General features: G+C 41.8%; 1 protein-coding gene across 1 annotated transcript; it reads left to right on the top strand.

Annotated features, from left to right (window-relative positions):
* Window positions 1-406: 406 nt before the first annotated feature.
* On the top strand, window positions 407-19,173 carry LOC116507086 (vomeronasal type-2 receptor 26-like). The gene is made up of 12 exons (XM_032215029.1): window positions 407-440; window positions 1,319-1,330; window positions 1,477-1,553; window positions 3,092-3,192; window positions 4,489-4,734; window positions 6,491-6,782; window positions 8,664-9,386; window positions 10,172-10,390; window positions 10,916-11,045; window positions 11,893-12,765; window positions 14,794-14,845; window positions 19,038-19,173. Exons 1-12 carry the CDS (start codon window positions 407-409, stop codon window positions 19,171-19,173), a joined length of 2,895 nt encoding a protein of 964 aa, XP_032070920.1.
* The last annotated feature ends 366 nt before the right edge of the window (window positions 19,174-19,539 follow it).

Raw genomic sequence — 19,539 nt, 5'->3', positions numbered from 1 at the left:
CACCTGCCCTGTAACAGCCGGGATGGTCACGTGTAAAGCGAAAACAAAGGGTGGGAGAGTGTGGGTGGGTGAGTGGTGGCCCCCTGGTGCATTCAGTAGGACAGATCACATGCTTCTCCCCACGGCTCTGCCTCCACAGGCTGCTTGGAGGGATGGCCTGGTGGTCCCAGTGATTGGATCCACCTGCACAGCACTGACTCTGGAGCACCAATGGGCCCCAGAAGGCTGCGGGTACTGCTGGATCATTGGCCCCTGCACCCTTGCCTTCTCCTGTGGGTAGACTGGGGTGGGACAGGCCTTGTGTTTGACGTATCTGAGCTACAGCTTTTATTACGGACTACCTCATGGCAGTACAAGCCTCAAAATGTCAATATTTCTCCATTTTATTGGATTTCTTATAACACCTATGGACTTTGTAAAGATGATATGGAACCTTCTCAGTAAGCGCCAAATGTAGGTTTTCCTTCAGGCCTCACAGAGGAATTCTCCATGAATCTGGTTGATAAAATTGCTTGGATCTGTTCCTAGTTGGAGGCCAAGCATGGTGTAGATCCTATGAAGATGGAGATGGAAAGGACTTACCCTGTTATCTAGGGACAGTTTGACACTGTTGAGCCCAAGGAAGCCATCCTTGGGATATAAATGTGGCCACCTGTGAGGTAGATCCATGTCCTTCTTGGCTGGTCAAGGCCACCTGGAAAGTGCCATGTAGGTGGGTCCTAATGATGGTTAATTTATCCTTGAGGAAGAGGTGCTTCCCAGCATCCTTTAAAGAGTTTCTGGTATGGCCTCTCCTCAAGAAACCTTTGCTAGACTCCATCATGCTGATTATTTCATCGAGTCTCCCACCTGCTCTTTTAAGAAAAGGGGATTGAGAAAGTGGTAGGGCTGCAACTTGAGAGGATCCTGAATTAAGTGGATTGTCTAGATTTCATCTGGTCAGTTTTCAGGCCTGAAATGGGACAGCAATGCCATTAGTGACACTTTTGTATGATCTCTGGTGGAAGCAGGATGAAGGTCATGAATCCATTCTTGTTCTTGTGATCTTTTCCATGGCTTTTGATATAATTGACCATGTATACTTTTGAGTTGGTTCCAGGACTTAAAGGAGTGGAGTAGAATTTTGTGCTGGTTCATCTCCTTCATGGCCAGTCCCAATTGATCTCGAGAGGGAATGAAAGGTCCACCATGCAGCCCCTGCTTTGTGGGATGCCAGAGGACTTGGTGCTCTCTCTGTTCCCATTTAACACCTACATGTTACCATAGAATGAGATATATCTGTATGCAGATGATACCCCGTTGTATTTTTGTGTTTCAGGTGAACTTACAGGTACTATGCATGTTCCTTCATGGTGCCTGGGTGCTGTGGGAACCTGGATACAGAAGAACAGACTTCAACTGAACCTTGGCAGGAGAGAGTGGGTGGGGGTGGGTGGGGGCTCCTCTATTTGAGTGCTCTTCACCTTTGGCTTTAAGGGTTTGCAATGCCTCAGACTGAGCTGGTTTGTGATCTGAGGGCCCTCCTGGTTTCACAACTCTTCCTTGAGGAACAGGTGACATTTGTGATTAGGTAGCCCTTCGTGTAACTTCTTATAATGTGCCAGTTGGACCTTTTCCTGAATCATGAGTCCCTGTGCTCACTCACACATGCCCTGGTCATCTCTCCTTTGAATTAATGGAATGTGCTCTACATGGGGCTCCCTTTGAAGAGCATTAGGAAGTTACAGCTGGTGCTGAATGCAGAAGGGGAACAATGTCATCTGCCCCTACTATGGCCCATGTAATAGCCCTGTTACACAAACTCCATTCGTTTCTAGTTTGCATCCGGATCCAATTCAAGGATTGGGTTATCACATTGAAAGTGTGGAATTGGGCCAGAATAACTAAATTACCATATTGCCATGATACAAAAATATGCTGAGACCCTAGAAAGAGTCCAGAGAAAAGCCACAGAGATGATAAGTAGTCCAGACCTGTATTGGTAAAATAAATGGCTAAGGGGATTATGTATGTCTACACTAACAAAGAGAAGGATTAGGATTGAAATGATAACAAAAAGGTAAAGGTTTCCTTTTCAGTTGTGTCTGGCTCTTGGGCATGGTGTTCCTCTCTGGCTCTTGGCCAAGAAAACCAGTATTGTCTAAAAACAATTTCTCTGGTGATATCGCCAGCATGACTATGCACCAAAGGTGCATAGATATCACTCTTCCAAAATTTGAGGTGCTGTCCCACCAAGGAAAGGGTCCGTTTATTTTCTAAATCACTTGAGGAAAGAGAAGAAGTAATGGTTGGAAACTTATCCAAGACAGACCCAACCTAGAATGGGAGAGAAACATCCTGATACAGAGAGCAATTAATCAATGGAATAGGTTGCCTCAAGAAGTTGTGAGTGCTCCATCACTGGAGGTTTCTAAGAAGCGATTCCACAGCCATTGGTTCAGAATGTATAAGGACTCCTGCCTTGGGAAAGGGGTTGGATTACGACACCTTCAAGGTCCATTCCAGCTCTATGATTGTATCTGAGGAAGCATCTCACCCAATGCTTTTGGCCAATTCCTCTCAATTAGGCAGAAGGGCCGTACTGCAGGCCCTTGTGGTCAGAGCTTCAGCTGGCAGGGTCTAGAAGGAGAATCTTTTCTATCATGGAATATCCCGCCACCAGAGATGAGATCTGTCCCCTCCCATCATGATTCATGTGGCCTGTCCCCCTTTCCCTGGGCAGGAAGTGTCATGACTCCATATGGCAGAATCAAGTTCAGATGCTTCCTCCAATCTCAAGTCAGCTGAGGACACTCATAGCCACTTGCTTTGCTCCAGGTAGTCCTGGGGCTGGGCAGTAGAGTCCTGGCCCCCTGGGAACTCAAGTGTCAGGTGCCTTCTGCCCAGGGCCCCAGGAACTGCCATAGTAGGCTGAGAGGGTCGGTGAGACTCTTCCAGTGGATCAGGGCCTGGCGCCCACCCTGGTCCCAACCCCTGACATGAGGGACATCGAACATGCTATGCCCACTCTGGCCATGCCCACTCTGGCCATACCTGCCCAGATAGCCACAACCACACAGTAACACACTCACACCCTCCTTGTTCCCCTGAGGACAACAACAATCCTGATATGGCCCTCAATGAAATCGATTCGGACTCCCCTGCTCTAGCTCATGTTCAGTCAGATTCTTCCTTTGTGTTCCTTCAGCAGAGGTCTGGATGTCTCTTGACCCTGTTCAGCTCCCTCAATTGAATCATGGGGCATGTTGGGAACCATGGACCAAGAGAGGTTGCATGCAGTGATCCCATCCAAGGCCTCAGTAGCTTTCCTATTCCAGGTAGTGGCCAAGTCCTCAGAAGGACCATGCAGCAGAGCCTCAGGTATAATCCCCATTTCCCTTTGGAACCCCATCAGTCACTAAGAGTGGACTGGTCAAATAGATCCAGCCTCCCTGCAGAGAGGGCAGCATAAAAGAATCTCAAAGTCATCATGATCTGGGCAGGACAAAGGGGACAAGGATAGCTCCTCCTCAGATCACGTTGGAAGTGGTCTGTTTTGAGTTGAGCCAAGATTGATGGGGGCCATGTTGAAATGCCTCTAAGTCTTGCCCTGGGGATGGCAAATGGATCTCTCTCAAGACCAGAAGTCTGGGGAACCCCTCAGTCAACTGTGAAATGCCCTCCAGAGGCTCAGACCTGGAGGTTGCTGTGCAGTAGGAAGGCTTGTGTAGCAGTAATGATCCCAACTGGACCTGTGAATGAATTTTCAAGAAAAGAATTTCAGACCTAGAAATTTGGGGAGCAGCACCCCAAAAGGCCAAAAGAGACACCTGGATGACAATTCCTACCCTTAGGCTACAGCAATGGAAATTTGCAACTCTTGCCAAAAAATTGCAGTTAATATCTTGAGATTCTTCCTCAAATTACATTTCTGCCTTGTGCCACTATACCCAAGTTGCACTCATATTATCTGACCAAACTGGGGCAAAAGCCCAAATCCATCTTGTATGCAGGGGTCACTTTCATGTAGGTCAACTACACAGCTTCCCCATGACTCCATCTGCTCTGTGCATTACAAGAAGAGACACAAACATGTTTTCCATTCTGTTGCATGAAGAGAGGCTGTTGCTAAGGATAGAGGACCATGGCTTTTCCCTGCAATTATCACAAGTACAGTCATTCTTCATGTATCCCCATGGGATTTCTACACACAAACATCTTCCAGGATAAACCTTGCTTCAAAGAAATGTCTCTGAGTTCACCAGAGAGAAGAACGTGTCACCTTTGGCTGTCTCACAAAGAGTTCACACCTGGGTTGGAAGAGACTCATGTTCCTTTGTTTCCTCTATGGTCACAGCCCAAACACAGGTAAGAGGAAGCATGGTTGATATAAATTTCTCCTGTTGCCATCCAGGTGGCACAGTTGGTGTCTGCTCTGCTAAAGTTCCAGTGAGATTTCAAGAACAATCTTAAAATCAGTTTCTGCATAAACCTTGATTTCTGTTCTAGGAGGGAAGGTGATAAGAATGACCAGGCAGGAGTCATGCTGCTTCTGATGCTTCTGCTCTTCTGGCTCCAGGCTTCAACTACAGAGAAGAGGCTGCAAAACATATGTGTACTCACGGATTATATGGGAGTAGATGAAAGCTACTATAGGCCCGGTGATCTCATTATTGGTGGGAATTTGCCCTTGGGAACCATTGGACAGTCTCCTCTCTGTGACTTTAATACAGTGGCTCTTCGTTTCAGAATTGTGTAAATTTCAGCTGGAGGGGAAACATGCAGATAAATGTTTACTTTGCTTTAAATTCTGGGACCCCTTTCAGAACTCCTTTTTCTGGTGTATTGAACTTTCCTGGTGTAGTGGACATTTTCTGCTCTTCTTGATAAATTAGCAAACTCTTAAAATAGAATGGAAAATGGAATAGTCAATCTCTTCATCAGGAAGATGATAAATAACAAAAATGAAGAGGGAAGCTATGCTAGCCTAGTGAAGAAGTCAAATTATAATATTAATCTAACCAGTATCTTATGCTAGAAAATTCAAATAAAAGTTCAAAACTCTTCAAGTGTTCCCGAGTTACAAAAATCCCTCTCAGTGTTGGAATCAGCATTGCTGATGAATAATGGCCTTCAGTAAATCTATGAGGTGACCCCCACACACACACTGTAGTCCTGTGCTCAGCATTTTTACCCCACCTGAAGAATCTGCTCCAACAGAGACCTTAAATAATTACAGTGAAAGGGAGGCAGTTGGAAAGGATTACGGCCATTGCAGCAAAGTGAATATGGCAGGGATGATAGAGAGTATAAAACAGCCCATGATATCTGTGGAAAGGCTTCTCTCCTTTCTCACAAAGACATCCAAGTTTAGCCAAGGGAAATCCTTTGGAAGAAAAAACAACCCTAGATCAAAACTAGATTAGAATTGGCATCGCAAGGGGTACAAGTAGAGTGGTGATCCTACTTACATATACAATCAAGGTTTGTGCAAGATAGGAAGAAGGAAGGTATTACCAAAGATTACACAATATTAGATAAACTTTTGACACAAACAGAAAACAGGCTGATCAAAGTGTTGTATAGATTTTTGTTGGAATACAAGCTAGAGGAGGAGCATATCAAAGAAACTATGGTCGCCTGGGTGAAAAATTTCGGTTATAATGTGGAATTGGCTAAGTGGGAAAAACTTTGGATATTTAATCAGAAATTAACAATGGCTACGGCGTATAAAGAAAATCTTTATAAGATGTTCTACAGATGGCATCTCCCCCACAGCACGGCTCTCCAAAATGTTTAAAAATCTGGCCCCAAATTGTTGGAAGTGTAAAAAAACAACAGGCACTTTTTATCATATGTGGTGGACGTGCAATGAGGCAAAAAAAGATTGGAAAATGATTCAATCATGTTAGAACAAATGGTGGGAGACCAAATCTTGTTTAAACCAGAAATTTTTCTCCTAGGTATAATACCGGAGGGGCTTAAGAAAGATACACTTTATCTAATTATAAATGTACTAACTGCAGCGTGCATAACTTATGCACAATATTGGAAAAAAGGAAATACACCATCAGAGCTAGATACAATCAGAAAAGTGTTGGCCTGTGCGGAAGCAGATAGGTTCACTCTTGAACTTAAAACTAAAGAGGAATCAGAATATTTTGAAGTCTGGAACAGATTTTATGATTGGTATAAGACAAGGTGACAAGACTGGAACAAACTGTATATATTGTGATTGGACAGAAGGATAGACAATGTATTAAGTAGGCTAATAGTTAATGGTTGAGACTAGCTGTATATCATGTGAATATATGGTCACTTCGACTTCGCAATGCTACATTGTTTTAAATGTAAAAATAATAAAAATATATTTCAAAAAGAAAAAGAAAAAAACCCAACCCTATGAAATTTGGGAGCTCCTGCCCCCAAAAGTTCCCCCAAAAAGTGAAGCAAATTCTACAGTCATGCACAAGCTTTCCTGTCATGTTCTCCAATATTTTTCTCACTACAGATACATCACCAGTTACTACCAACAGTTCCTTGCATTGATGTTTGCTGTCTCCCAGGTCAATAAGGATTTTCTTCTGCTCCCCAACATCACACTTGGCTTCCACATCTATGGCCATTTCCAGAGGGAGATGTTTATTTCCTTGAACAGCTTCTCCATGCTCTCCTCACGAGCCCAAGTGGTTCCAGGTTACAAATGTGTCCTGCAGGACACTCTGCTATCCGTCTTTGGTGGTCTCAGTGCCAAATCCTCAAGACTGATGGCCTCCATCTTCAGCATCTTTAAGGTCCCACAAGTAAGAGAGCTCTCTTGGATACAGTATGAAACAGACAAAGATCAAAAGCAAACACAGAAGCCAATGATGAAAGTAAAATTAGTTTTGTTATGGGGGATATAATGAGCTTGTGACTTTTAGTTCATTCTTTATTAAATGGTAGCCATCATTTTAGTGCCATTTATTATTTGTATCAGGTTGTTGGTTTCTTCTCTTGTCTTCTGACAATCAATAAAAATGGCTAAGTAAGGGAAGAAGATTAAGTTTACCAGTCAAAGAGTGTCAGCCTGAGTGCAAGGACCATAAATCACACAATGATCACTACTAAAGTCAACATAAAACTTTTAGTTGATATAAGTTTGTGTTCACAACTGCAAATACAATCAAGATATGAAAAAGATAAAAGAGAATATGGTTTTAACTTAGGAAGTTCGGAATTGGATAAGATACTTATGGGAACTGAAGAAAGAATAATTAAGGAACTATATAACTATGTTAGAAGAAGTGGTTAAAGATACAATGTTAACTTGGACAAAGAATTTTGGCCATATGATTGAACTAGAAAAGTGGCAACAACTATGGTAAAGAAATTATAAATTAACTATGTCAACAGCTTACAAAGAAAACTTATACAAAATGTTTTACAGATGGCACATATCACTGGGAAAACTAGCAAAGATGTTTAAAGACAAATCAGCGAAATGTTGGAAGTGTCAACAAGCAATAGGTTCAAACTATCATATGTGGTGGACATGTGCAGAAGCAAGGAAATATTGGATTAAGAAAATGTTACAAGAAATAGAATTTAGATCAGAGATATTTTTACTAGATGCTCTCCCAGAGAAATTCAAGAAAGAGGATACTAATTTTATTAGACATGTAACCACAGCAGCAAGAATTGTATTTGCCCAAAGTTGGAAATTAAATAAGCTACCAAGAGACCAAGAGATAATAAAAAAGATATTAGATTGTGCAGAGATGAATAGGTTGACAATGAAAATAAAGGATAAAGAGGAATCGGGGTACTTCAAGACGTGGGGAAGATTTGTGATTGGCTAGAGAAATCAAGCTAGAAAAGAAAATAGGGAGAAGATATAGAACCCAGACGATGCGCTATTAAATGGAAAGGGGGGGGGGAGAAGGGGAAAACAGAAAATAAAATATTAAATATATAAGTATATATTCAAGAGTGAGATATAAAGGTGGGAAACATAACTAGGGTAGACTAGCGAAGGTAAGAGAATAAGAAATGATACTAAATTATATTTGGGTTGGTGGAAATACCATCCCAAGGAAACGTAAACTGAGTTTTGAAAGAGACACCAACAATAATAGAAAAAGAAAGGAAGAGAGGAGGAGAGAATGAAAGGAAGACTGGAGAAAGAAGAAAGAGGTAATGAGAGGAGGAGGGAAGGGAGAGAAAGAGAGGGAGAGGGGGTAGAAAGGGGAAGAGGAGGAGCAGGAGTAGGAGAAAGAAGGGAAGAAGGAAGGGGAAGGAGAGGAGGAAGGAAGGAAGGAAGTAGAGGAGGAAGGGAGGGAATAAAGAAAGGGAAAATAAGGTGGTGCTACAACAGGAGGAAGGGATGGTAAACAAAGGAACCCAAACTGTACATTATAACTTATTAAATGAAATAATAAATTATAGGAATGATAAATGTAAAGAAGAATAACCATTATGTGAATGTATACTTAAAATGGTATGTAAGAGAATAAAAAAATAAAAAAAATCTTTGAAAAAAAACTTTAACTTTGCCTTTGACAAAATAAACTCTTTTTCTCCAGCTTGGTGTTGGCTTTGAGTTCTCTCAAGGAGAGAGAAGAGTTTATCCTTCCTTCTTCTGGATTAATCCCAAGGAATCTCCTCAGTATGTGGGTTTAGTCCAGCTGCTCCTGTATTTCCAGTGGAATTGGGTCGGGCTGATGGCCCCTGAAGATGACCAGGGAGAACGTTTCATCTCATCCCTAATGCCAATGCTGAAGGAGAAGGAGATCTGCTTAGCCTTCACTCTAATGCTGGAATTACATCATTTTGAAAGGACAAAGATTAAGTTTATTCGCAAATTGTGGTATAATGCCTGGTATAAAACAGAAGTGTTTATTCTGTTTGCAGACTCAACTGTTACTCTCAGTGTAACAGAGGCCATACATTCTTTTGAAAAATACAAACAAATATCGTTGAGGAAAGTTTGGATCTTCACTTCCCATTGGAAACTTGGCGTTGAAGAAAATGAAGAAACATTGCAATTTGTAAAGTTTTATCATGGGGTCTTGCATTTTAGGGACCATTCCGGGGATGTTTCAGAATTCAGCCACTTCCTTCTGTCTTTAGACCCCTGGAACCCCCAAGGAGATGTCTTTCTCCCTGAATGGTGGGAATTTGTCTTTAGCTGCAAGATCCATAAATCAGGGAAGATTCCTCAAAAATGGGAGAAACAATGTACAGGAAAGGAGAATGTGCAGAATCTGCCCTATTACACGTTTGAAAAAAGAATGACAGGCGAAAGTTACAATATCTACAATGCCGTTTATGCTCTGGCACACGCTTTACATGCAATGTATGAATCCAGAGCCCAACAAACCATGATGAGGCTTGGAAAGGTGATCTCAAATGTCCAGTCATGGCAGGTAATTTCTGTGGCTTTTGACTCAGTCCACTTAAATTGGAAGCTCCTTATATGAATTTCTTCAGTTGCTGATTAAATGTGTTTGTACTCCCATACCAATTCATCTGAGACCCTGTCCTATCTTTTTAGTTTTCCATTTGTTGTGCTACAATATATTGATTCTGTTTCTATGACAACCACAGCACAGAGTAAGATTCAAAGTGGTCCAAATGGGTTCCTAGTCTGAAATTTGTCAGAATTTCCTGCATCAAAGGCTAAAGTGTTGGACCTCTCTGAATAGTGAAGTGGCCAACCAGGTCAGATGCTTCCTTCCACAGGGCCCAGTAGATCAAACCTTGTTCCTGCATTCTGCTGCCTTTGACAATGAGCCAGACAAAGTCAGTGGAATTTTCCATGATTCTGATAGAAATGATTTCTTCATTTCAAACATTCATTTATCAGTTAACAAGAACTTGGGCCAAAGGAACTATTGGGAAGTACATGTAGCCATGTATCACAAGAGGAAAATCCTAAAATTAAATTTAGATTGTTTAACTAAAATTCTTGAGTTTTGGTGATATTCAAGTTGGAAACAATGCCCTGTGATAAAGGGGAAATGTATGGTTTCAGAGTTAAATATTTGGTTTTACACATGATTTCTCAGATTGCCACCAAGAGATGGAACTAGCTTCTCAAAATATAAATCCGTCTTCTAAAGATGACCATTATGTGATAATAGAAGTCATGATGTCTCATTTTTAGATCTAACCCTAATACTCCTATTTCTAAAGATCTCCTTTCTTTCAGATTCTTCGCTTTTTGAGCAATGTGCAATTCAACAACAGTGCTGGAGATGAGGTCTCCTTCTCAGAAAATGGACTGGGATCTTCTCGTTTTGATCTTCTCAACTGGGTTCACTTCCCCAATCAATCTTTAGTCCCCATAAAGGTTGGGCAAGTAAATCCTGAGGCTCCCCCAGGCCAGGATTTCACCATTAATTCTGATGAAATCGTCTGGGCCCCAAAGGTGAGCTATAAGGAAAAGTTATAAATTCAGAGTAAGATTCATTCTCTTCCCGAGATGCAGAACATCTTTCTAAGTTGAAAAATAATCAATTGAGTCAGAAATTATGACAGTCAGTGGTGAAAAATCTGCTTTTTGTGTAACACATTCAAGGTGTCATTTGTGTCATTCTACAAAGGGTCAGGCTTGGGAACATCGTCTGAAATGCAGGATGCAATTACAGTCAGCAACTGTGTTTTCCATGGACCTTTAATACTCAGTTGTATCCTCATGGTTCTTTCTTTTAGAAATACTGTAGTTCATTCAGAAGCCTTCCTCTGCAGGATGAAACCCCAGTTCTAATCTCCAACATCTATGGATGGGTCACGAATGCCATTGGCCTGAATCCCTCAGGAGCTGTTCCATATTTCTGATAGACAGTGGCAATGTATCTCTTTAGAAGAGATTATGAACATAGAAATAGGAATGGAGAAAAGAATGAATGCAGCAGTTTCATTCCTTAAATAATTTCTAATTCTTATATTTTAGACAATCCCCATTGCCAGGTGTGGAAGGAAGAGGTGCCATGCAGGAGAGAGGAGAAGAGTTCCAGAGGGAGAGCAGGTTTGCTGCTACCAGTGTGATGCTTGTCCAGAAGGGACCTTTTCTAATCATACAGGTAGATCATACTTCATATCTAAATCTTCAGGTATCAAGGAAGACATTCATTAAATCAATGTATTTTTGTTATTGTGTCATTTTTGATAGGATTGACATTCACTCATACTTTTCAATAGAACCTTTCTATTGATCTAAACTGCCCTGGCCACAGATGCCACCTTTCTCGATCTTTAGCAAGGGTAGTTTAAGGGCACAAATTATCAATCCCCAACTTCCATTTCTGCTTCTATTTTCATATCTAATTGGGAAACCAATTTCCAATCTTCTTCTGAGGAAGTGGGGCATGTAGTCCAAACTTATATTTGATTATTTAAAGTGTGTTTCTTCTGGCATATCTATCAAACTCTGAGGAAATAGACCTGCCAGAGAAAGAGGAGATCCACCTATTTATGTCTCTTTGATAGAGCAAGAGGGAGGAATGAACGCATTTGACTTACAAAGCAGAGAGATCAAGGCAGGGATAATGTACACAGAAATAAAACTTTAGCATTCCTGGATAACAGATCTGTCTGTCTTCTCTGGGTTCTATTACAAAATGGGAGAAAAAATCTGGAAGCAATCTCAGACTGAAAGCTACATTAGTCATGGAAATGCACATTAAATGGATAGCTGGAACTCAATCTTTGTCTCCGGCTAATCTATCCCTAGGATCAACATAAATGATGGATGATTTGTGATGCAAATTATATGATGGCCCATAAATAGCACATGGGATTATTTTATTACTCCCTTTGTTGGTAGGTTAACAGCAGAAAGGAAACCCTCAAATCATTTATGCGGGAGGAATAATGTGCATAGTAGTTGCTCAAAGAGCCTTAGATAAAGACTTTTGATTTTAGATGCAGCTCACTGTGAATCCTGCCCAGAAGAGCAATTTCCCAACAAGGACAAGGACCAATGCATTGCCAAGATGCCCCACTTCCTCTCCTATCAAGAGACCCTGGGATACATCTTAGTTTTTCTTGCTCTTTTTTTCTCAGTGATCACATGTGCAGTCCTGGTGATTTTCTATAAACATCATGACACACCGATTGTCAAGGCCAACAACCGAGATCTCACCTACATCCTCCTGTTCTCCCTCCTGCTGTGCTTCCTCTGCTCCTTCCTCTTTATTGGTCAGCCAGGGAAGATCACCTGTCTCTTACAACAATCTGCCTTTGCCATTCTCTTTTCCCTTGCAGTTTCCTCTGTGTTGGCAAAAACTGTCATGGTGGTTCTGGCTTTCATGGCCACCAAGCCAGGGAACAAGACAAGGAAACTCTTAGGAAAACCATTGACTAACTCCATTGTCATAGCCTGTCCTCTGGTTCAAGCCCTTCTTTGTGCCACCTGGCTGGGAACCTCTCCCCCATTTCCTAATTTGGACTTTCATTCTGTTTTTGGAGAGGTTATCTTGGAATGTAAGCAGGGTTTTGTTTTCATGTTTTACGTTGTCCTTGCCTATCTAGGTTTTTTGGCCCTTATCTGTTTCATAGTGGCCTTTCTCGCTAGGAAATTGCCTGATAGCTTTAATGAAGCCAAGTTCATTACTTTTAGCATGCTGGTCTTTTGCAGTGTTTGGATCTCCTTCCTCCCCACCTACTTGAGCACCAAAGGGAAGTCCATGGTTGCTGTGGAGGTCTTCTCCATTTTGGCCTCTGGAGCTGCTCTCTTGGCTTGCATCTTTTCCCCCAAATGCTACATTATTCTGCTGAGACCTGATCTGAATTGCAGAGAAAGTATAGTAAGAAACAAAAAAATATAACAAATGCAAGTAGTGTCCTCATTTATATTTGTCTTTGTGTCATGTTATAATGTGATAAAAATTTCTAATAAATGATAACAAGAAAGAAGACTTTGCCCATAAAAGAATTCCTTATGAAGTTCTGCAAATGCTTACAATATTCCTGCTGTCAGTTTTGTTGTTTTACATCTTTTCCAAGTATCCTTAGTAAGGTCCAATGCCCTATATGTTATTAAAAATGTGTTTGTTATTTCAGATATTTCTAAGTACATATGGCAAGGAAGAAAACCCAAAATTAGATAAAAATTACTGCAAGATGCTAAAGAAAAAGGGGGGTTAGTTTTACCAGACCTGAAATTGTATTTTGAGGCATGTTGTCTTGCCTGGTTAAATGAGTGGGTGAACCATTTGGTGCATTTCCAATATATAGCGGACATGTTTTTAAACTTTTTTGCTAGTCTTGCCAGTGGCAGATGCCACCTATAGAACATTTTATAAAGGTTTTCCTTATAAGCAGTAGTCATTGTCAGTTTATAGTTTCTATCCCAAGTTTTTGCCATTTATTTAGTTCTATAGCATAGCCAAAGTCTTTTGCCCATACTATTCTAGGAGAGGGGTAGATGCTAACTTTCTACAATGGGTTGGAAACCCACCATCCTGGGACCAACGTTTGGGAAGCCAGGCTCTGCCTGTCACAAGCAAGGACAAAGGGTGAGTGATGGAGGAGTAACAACATCTCCTTCAAAAACCTTGGCCTGGCTAATAGCACCTCATAAGGGCCCCTTTCCAGGGTTACAAGAGAAGACAGTCAATGGTTTTGAAGGGGGAAGAGGGCTCTACACCCCAACGGCAGATTTATTTAATTATTTAATTTATTTAATTAACTTGTATGCCGCCCACTCTCGGAAGACTCAGGGCGGGAGATCATGTGGCAGAGCCGCTTGTCCTCAAATCAAGCGGCAGAGCCATCTTCTAGGAGAAGGGAAACTTTGTTTACAAACCTCCACTGCCTGGTGGCTATAGCCGCTACTGGAAAAGGATTCAGGAGTCAACCTCCAGGCAAAATCCAGAACCGGAGTCCCGGAAGCAGTTCGTGACTGTGCACAACCAATGTTCTGGTGACTCGTGTGACACAGCTGGAACCAATCGTATCAGCTTTGCTGTTCCATTGGACTATTTCAGTGACATGGAGAGTGGGGGATCTTCTACTTGGGTAACAGTGGATCCTCCATATTAATCTATCCAGGCCTCGTGCTCTGGAGAGGACACTCCAGCTTTGACCTCTTTCCAGAGCATGATACTATAGTCTTTTTAGACTGAAGGATGCCAATAATGAAGGAATCAATGGTTGGGATGGAGATAGTCCCCCACCAGTGTTATATATCATCAGTAGTGCTGATTTTCATTTGTCCTATTAGCAAGATTCGAAACCATTCACTCATTAAAGCAGAACCATCATAAAAGCAAAAACATGTGTTAATAGATGGGTAAGCAAAGCAATTCTAAAAAACACTTTGTCCTTTATTTCCATAAGGAGAGGGCATTTAAATTATACTAGGCCGAACCAACTACTCTCCTTTCTGTAACTATATGAATAAAAAGTCAGTATTCAAGGGATGAAATCAGGACTGGAAGGAGAGGGGAAGATCCCCTGGACTTTTGCCTCTTTCTTTCTCAGGTTCTTTCGGGATTTCTTCTCCCCGTCCTTCAATTTGAGTCTCTCCCACATGACAAGACAAAAGAAGGAGCCTTAGAAATCACAATGACCCAAGATGTCCTGTAGGAATAAGTGGAAGAAGAATGGAATGGAATAGGATAGGATAGGATAGGATATGATAGGATAGGATAGGATAGGATAGGATAGAATAGAATAGAATAGAATAGAATAGAATACCAGTAGAATGAATATAGAAGAGTAGAATAGAATAGAATATAGAATGGAACAATAGAATAGAATATAGAATTGGGAATGGAATGGGATAGGATAGGATAGGATAGGATAGAATAGAATAGATGCTGGAAGAGACCTTGGAGGTCTTCTCATCCACCTCCCAGATCAAGCAGGAGACCCTATACTATTTCAGACAAATAACTATCCAGTCCCTTCTTAAAAACCATCAGTCATGAAGCACTCACAACCTCTGGTGGCAAGGTGTTCCACTGGTTAATTGTCTTTCACTGTTGGGAGGTTTCTTCTTAATTCCAGGTTGCTTCTTTCTTTGATGAGTTTCCATCCATTGTTTCTTGATTTGCCTTCTTTGGTGCTTCGGATAATAATTTGACCCCCTCTTCTTTGTGGCATCCCCTCAAATACTGGAATCCTGATATCATGCTCCCCCTTCTTTTCTCTAGACTAACCAAACCCAAATCCTGTAGCAGTTCTTCATATGTTTTAATCTCCAGGCCCTTAATCATCGGGGTTGCTCTTCTTTGAACTTTTCCCAAAGTCTCAAAACCCTTTTTGCAGTATGGTGACCAACATTGGTTGCAATATTCCAGGTGTGGCATTACTATGGTTTTATAAAGTGGCACTAATACTTCATGTAATCTTGATTCTAAAGGCTACTGCTGGAAATATAAGGGACGGGATACAAATCCACCCCACTGAATGACTTACCGAGGCGGAGGAGAAATATAACGAGCACCATTGAACTGTAACAGCTGAGACGAAGTTATTGATGCAGTGACAAATGCACTAATAATGTGGTCACCTGACCTGCAATAACTCTCTGGATATTCTCTGTCCTGCCGTCTTAAAGTCGGGGGGCATTTGGGTCTGAGCCGCCCTGAGTTTCTGGGTCAGAACAAGCAGCAGCATCAGATGGTGAAGCAGAAGGTCCATTTTGCTTTAAGATGAATCAGCCACTTCTCTCTTTCTAAACCACAGGGGGTTAGTAGAATTCAAAGTGCTCTTGCAAGATGGAAACGCCAGGGGCTTCCCCAATTCAGACAAAGACAAACCGAGTTTCCCTTGGAAAGGAATAGAAACACATGGTCGGCAGCAAAAACATAGCCTGCCTATCCTCAATACTCCCCAGACTGGAGGCATTTATCCTTTTCTGAGATCCCTTCCCTGTTAATTCAGTCTGATGTTTACATCCAAGGCAGTCGTTGGAAGAGTAGCAGAGGAGGAGTCAAAGACCGGGACGGTGATAATTAAAGTGAGGAGCAATGATACAGAATAACAGAGTTGGAAGGTGGACCTCGTAGGTCATCTAGTCCACTCCACCCACCCCCATCCAAGCAGGAGACCCTACACCATTTAGCAGATTAACAGAGTTGGAAGGGACCTTGCAGGTCATCTAGTCCAACCCTCCTGCCCAAGTAGGAGACCCTACACCATTTCTGACAGTTGGAAGTCCAGTCTCTTCTTGAAAGCTTCCAGGGATGAAGCTCCCACAACTTCTGAAGGCAACTTCTCTTCCATGGGTTGATTGTTTTCCCTGTCAGGAAATCCCTCCTTATTTCCAGGTTGAATCTCTACTTGTTCAGTTCCCATCGATTATTCCTTGACTGGCCTTGGCTGGTTTGTAAGAAGAAACTGCAGAGTCACGTGTGGTATAAGGTTACTGCTTGAGCAGGGGGGTGGATTACAAGACCCCCAAGGTCCCTTCCAGCTATATACTGAATTTGATTCCCTTGTGGGGATGAATGCATCTTACTTCAGATGCATTCAGCAGAAAGGAGTCACACTGGAAAGAATAAATAAATAAGCAAAGAAGTACATAAATACATAAACCTGCTATCAGCAGCAATAATGCAACCCTTTTCATCCCACTTCTTCCAGGTGTTCATTTTGAGGCCTAGTGTCAGGGTTCCAACAGATGCCCTAATTAACTCATGAGCCTTGAGCCAAGTTACAAAAGAAATCCAGTTATTTATTAGGAACAACTTGTCACCAGGTTCCCAATGAAGTCAGATCTACCCCATGTAATTTACGGCCCATCTATGACCCTATTTCCCCTTCCTCCAAGGGTGTGTCATAAATCACATTCTCCAACAGACCACTTTTGCGGGCTGTAGAAAACACGCCTCTTTGGCTGTCTCTGGTAACCTGGGATACAAGCCTTGAGAAAGGTATGCGTGGAATGTGATTTTGGTCGTGGCTGCCAAGCTGCTCTGTCAGTTCTCCCCCCCTCCCCTGCCTATGACAACTCGAGAGCAGGCCAGGAATGCTATACGAGTCAACACCCAGGGCCTTACATAGAAAGAAAGCTTGCTATTAAAGATATGTTCATTATTTCAAGAAGGACATTTTCCAATTTTATTCCTTTTCTATTAGATATTGTACTATTTTTGTGTTTTGAAAGGTTGGTTCCCTATTAGCATTTCTGTCTTATATATTTGTTGCCATAGCCTTCCAACACTGTAGAATTTTCTGCTTCTATTCCTCTTTTTAATGGTAGATTTTAAATTCCCAACTTTCTACCCAATTCTGCTGTGTGGCCTCATCCATTTGGTGGGAATTTGTGGTCAGGATTAGAAGGTAATATCACTATGTACACCTTATTTTAACAATCCCTTGTGACATGTCATATCCCAGAGCTTCTAGTTAAACATTATGTTTTATGATGATTATGTCTCCTTAGAGGACAAAGAAATGCACTGACATTTCTACCTTTCAGAAAGGAAAAAATGGTGTAAGAAAGGAAGGGGAAATGATACTTGCAAACATATTCAAAGGTAATATTATAATGGATCTTGGGTTATTCCCTGCCCTTTTCTTATTTACAGAGAACAGTGGACTTAATTAGAACAAACATTGGTATCTGGGGATTCAGAGGCTGCTGTAGGAATGTTCTGAGAAAAACTGCAATGGGCCTCTGGGAGATGCAAGAACACATTTTTTTATTTCTCAATTTGTATATTATCTACTCCTATTAAACTAAAAACTAATTTTCCCAACCATCTTTTTTTTTCAGAGGTCAAATTCCCCATAGCTGTGGCCCTTTTTAAATAATGCAGGTCAACGAATCCATTAGTTTTGCAAGATTGCTTTTCTTGGCTCTCATCAGCACAAGTTCTCCTCCCTTTATCAGCTGAACCAGGGGAGAGATTAAAAGGGTTTTTTTCTTCTGTCAAAGCACCTGGTCTACCCAAATAATCTCTCCCCTGGCTCAGCTGATAAAGGGAGGAGAACTTGTGGCTTAGAGGTTAATACAACTTCCTAATATGTTAGCAGCCCAAGTTCAAATCCCAGCAAGGGTATGGCTAGGTGATGAGAACTAAACATCTTGAATTAGATCTAGACTAGTCTTCCTTCATTTCTTTATCAGCAAAAATGTAACACAAAGTAGTTGGTTGTGAAAGAGACTGCCTGGAAGGCATAAGAATTATGGTGCACCAATTATGGAAATAGTAAGCCCATAAATATCTCTGATATTTTGCAGTTCCCAACACTGAGAGTTTTAAAGAAGAAATTGTACAACCACTTGTCTGAAATTGTACCGTAATGCACCCATAAAAAGTGGAAGTCCGAGTCAGGCAAATTCCTCACGGAACAGTTTTATTGGATACATCATATTGTCACGACTGGCGAAAGCTGACTCTAAAAGTTCCCAGGGCTTTCACCTATTTAAAAATACAGGTTTCCTCTGTCCCCCAAGTCACCGGTCACATTGTCCAATCCAGGTGCTGGCTGGTCACTTGGTTACTTGGCTCCTCTTCTGGCCAGCCACCTGTGAGAACGTCCTTGGTTCCCGCAGGAAAGCTACAAAACCCCATCTAACTATTTTCCCCCTCCCTCCATTGTGTGGCAACTCTGAAGCCTCCAAGATGGATTCTGCAATGCTCACTAGAGCCGAGGCGGTGCAGTGGTTAGAGTGCAGTTATGCAGGCTACTTCAGCTGACTGCTAGCTAAAGTTTGGCAGTTCAAATCTCACTGGCTCAATGTTGACTCAGCCTTCCATCCTTCCGAGATGGGTCAAATGAGGGCTCAGATTGTTGGGGGCAAGAGGTGGACTCTGTAAACCACTTAGAGAGGGTTGTGAAAGAACTATGAAGTGGGATATAAGTCTAAGTGCTATTGCTATTCACATCAGGGTTGACACAGGTTCCTGCCTGAGGAAGGGCCTGGACCTTGAAGGTTCCTTCTCATTCTCTTTTTCTATTTTTCTCTTACTCCAACATGGTGTTCATAGCTACTATCAACAGGGGAGCCCTCAGTGAGGTACTGACTTCAGTCCACTTGCTTGGACTTGTGATAAATGCAGTTTTGGACAACTGGAAGTGCATGAAATATACTTAAATTCCCCATGGCTCAACAGCTTCCTGAGGCATGTGCTGGAAAGTATGAAAAGGCACAGTTTCCACACAATAAATACCATCTCTACCACAGGAGAGTTTGAAATAGGCAAGCTTGATGTGGTGGCTTATTGGCTGAAGGAGGAGGGGCACCTCTAGGGGAATAAATAGATGTTACAATGTGGAGTCAGTTTGAAGGAGAAAGACCTTCATTCAGACCCTTAGTTCTACATCTGCTTTTTCCCAAAGGAAGGCAGACGGTTTGGCCAGTTTCTTCTAATATGGATGATCAGCAATAAAGTATCTACTTGACTGTCAAAGGTGCTTTTTCAAGGGGCAACTGGACTTTTGTTTGAAGACATTTCACTTCTCATCCAAGAAGCTTCTTCAGCTATGGTTCCAGGATATAAGGCCGTCTTCTAGTTGCCAATGATTTTTTAAAAAATTTGGGGCAGACTCCTAGAATTGGGAATATTCAATATCAATGAGTGAAGATGGAGGTGGGGTGATGATGCCTCTTTTCCA

Source organism: Thamnophis elegans, chromosome 1, assembly GCF_009769535.1.
Source record: "Thamnophis elegans isolate rThaEle1 chromosome 1, rThaEle1.pri, whole genome shotgun sequence".
NCBI lineage: Eukaryota > Metazoa > Chordata > Lepidosauria > Squamata > Colubridae > Thamnophis > Thamnophis elegans.
Note: the sequence above shows the minus strand (reverse complement) of the source record. Positions and strands in the feature narration are given on the sequence as shown.

Coding starts and splice junctions, on each gene's coding strand:
- LOC116507086 (XM_032215029.1), top strand. CDS start 407: ATGGACTTTGTAAAGATGATATGGAACCTTCTCA. Junction 4,735..6,490: donor GCTCTTCGTTTCAGAATTGT/GTAAATTTCAGC, acceptor TTCTCACTACAG/ATACATCACCAGTTACTACC. Junction 14,846..19,037: donor ATCAAGCAGGAGACCCTATA/CTATTTCAGACA, acceptor ATGGCTCAACAG/CTTCCTGAGGCATGTGCTGG.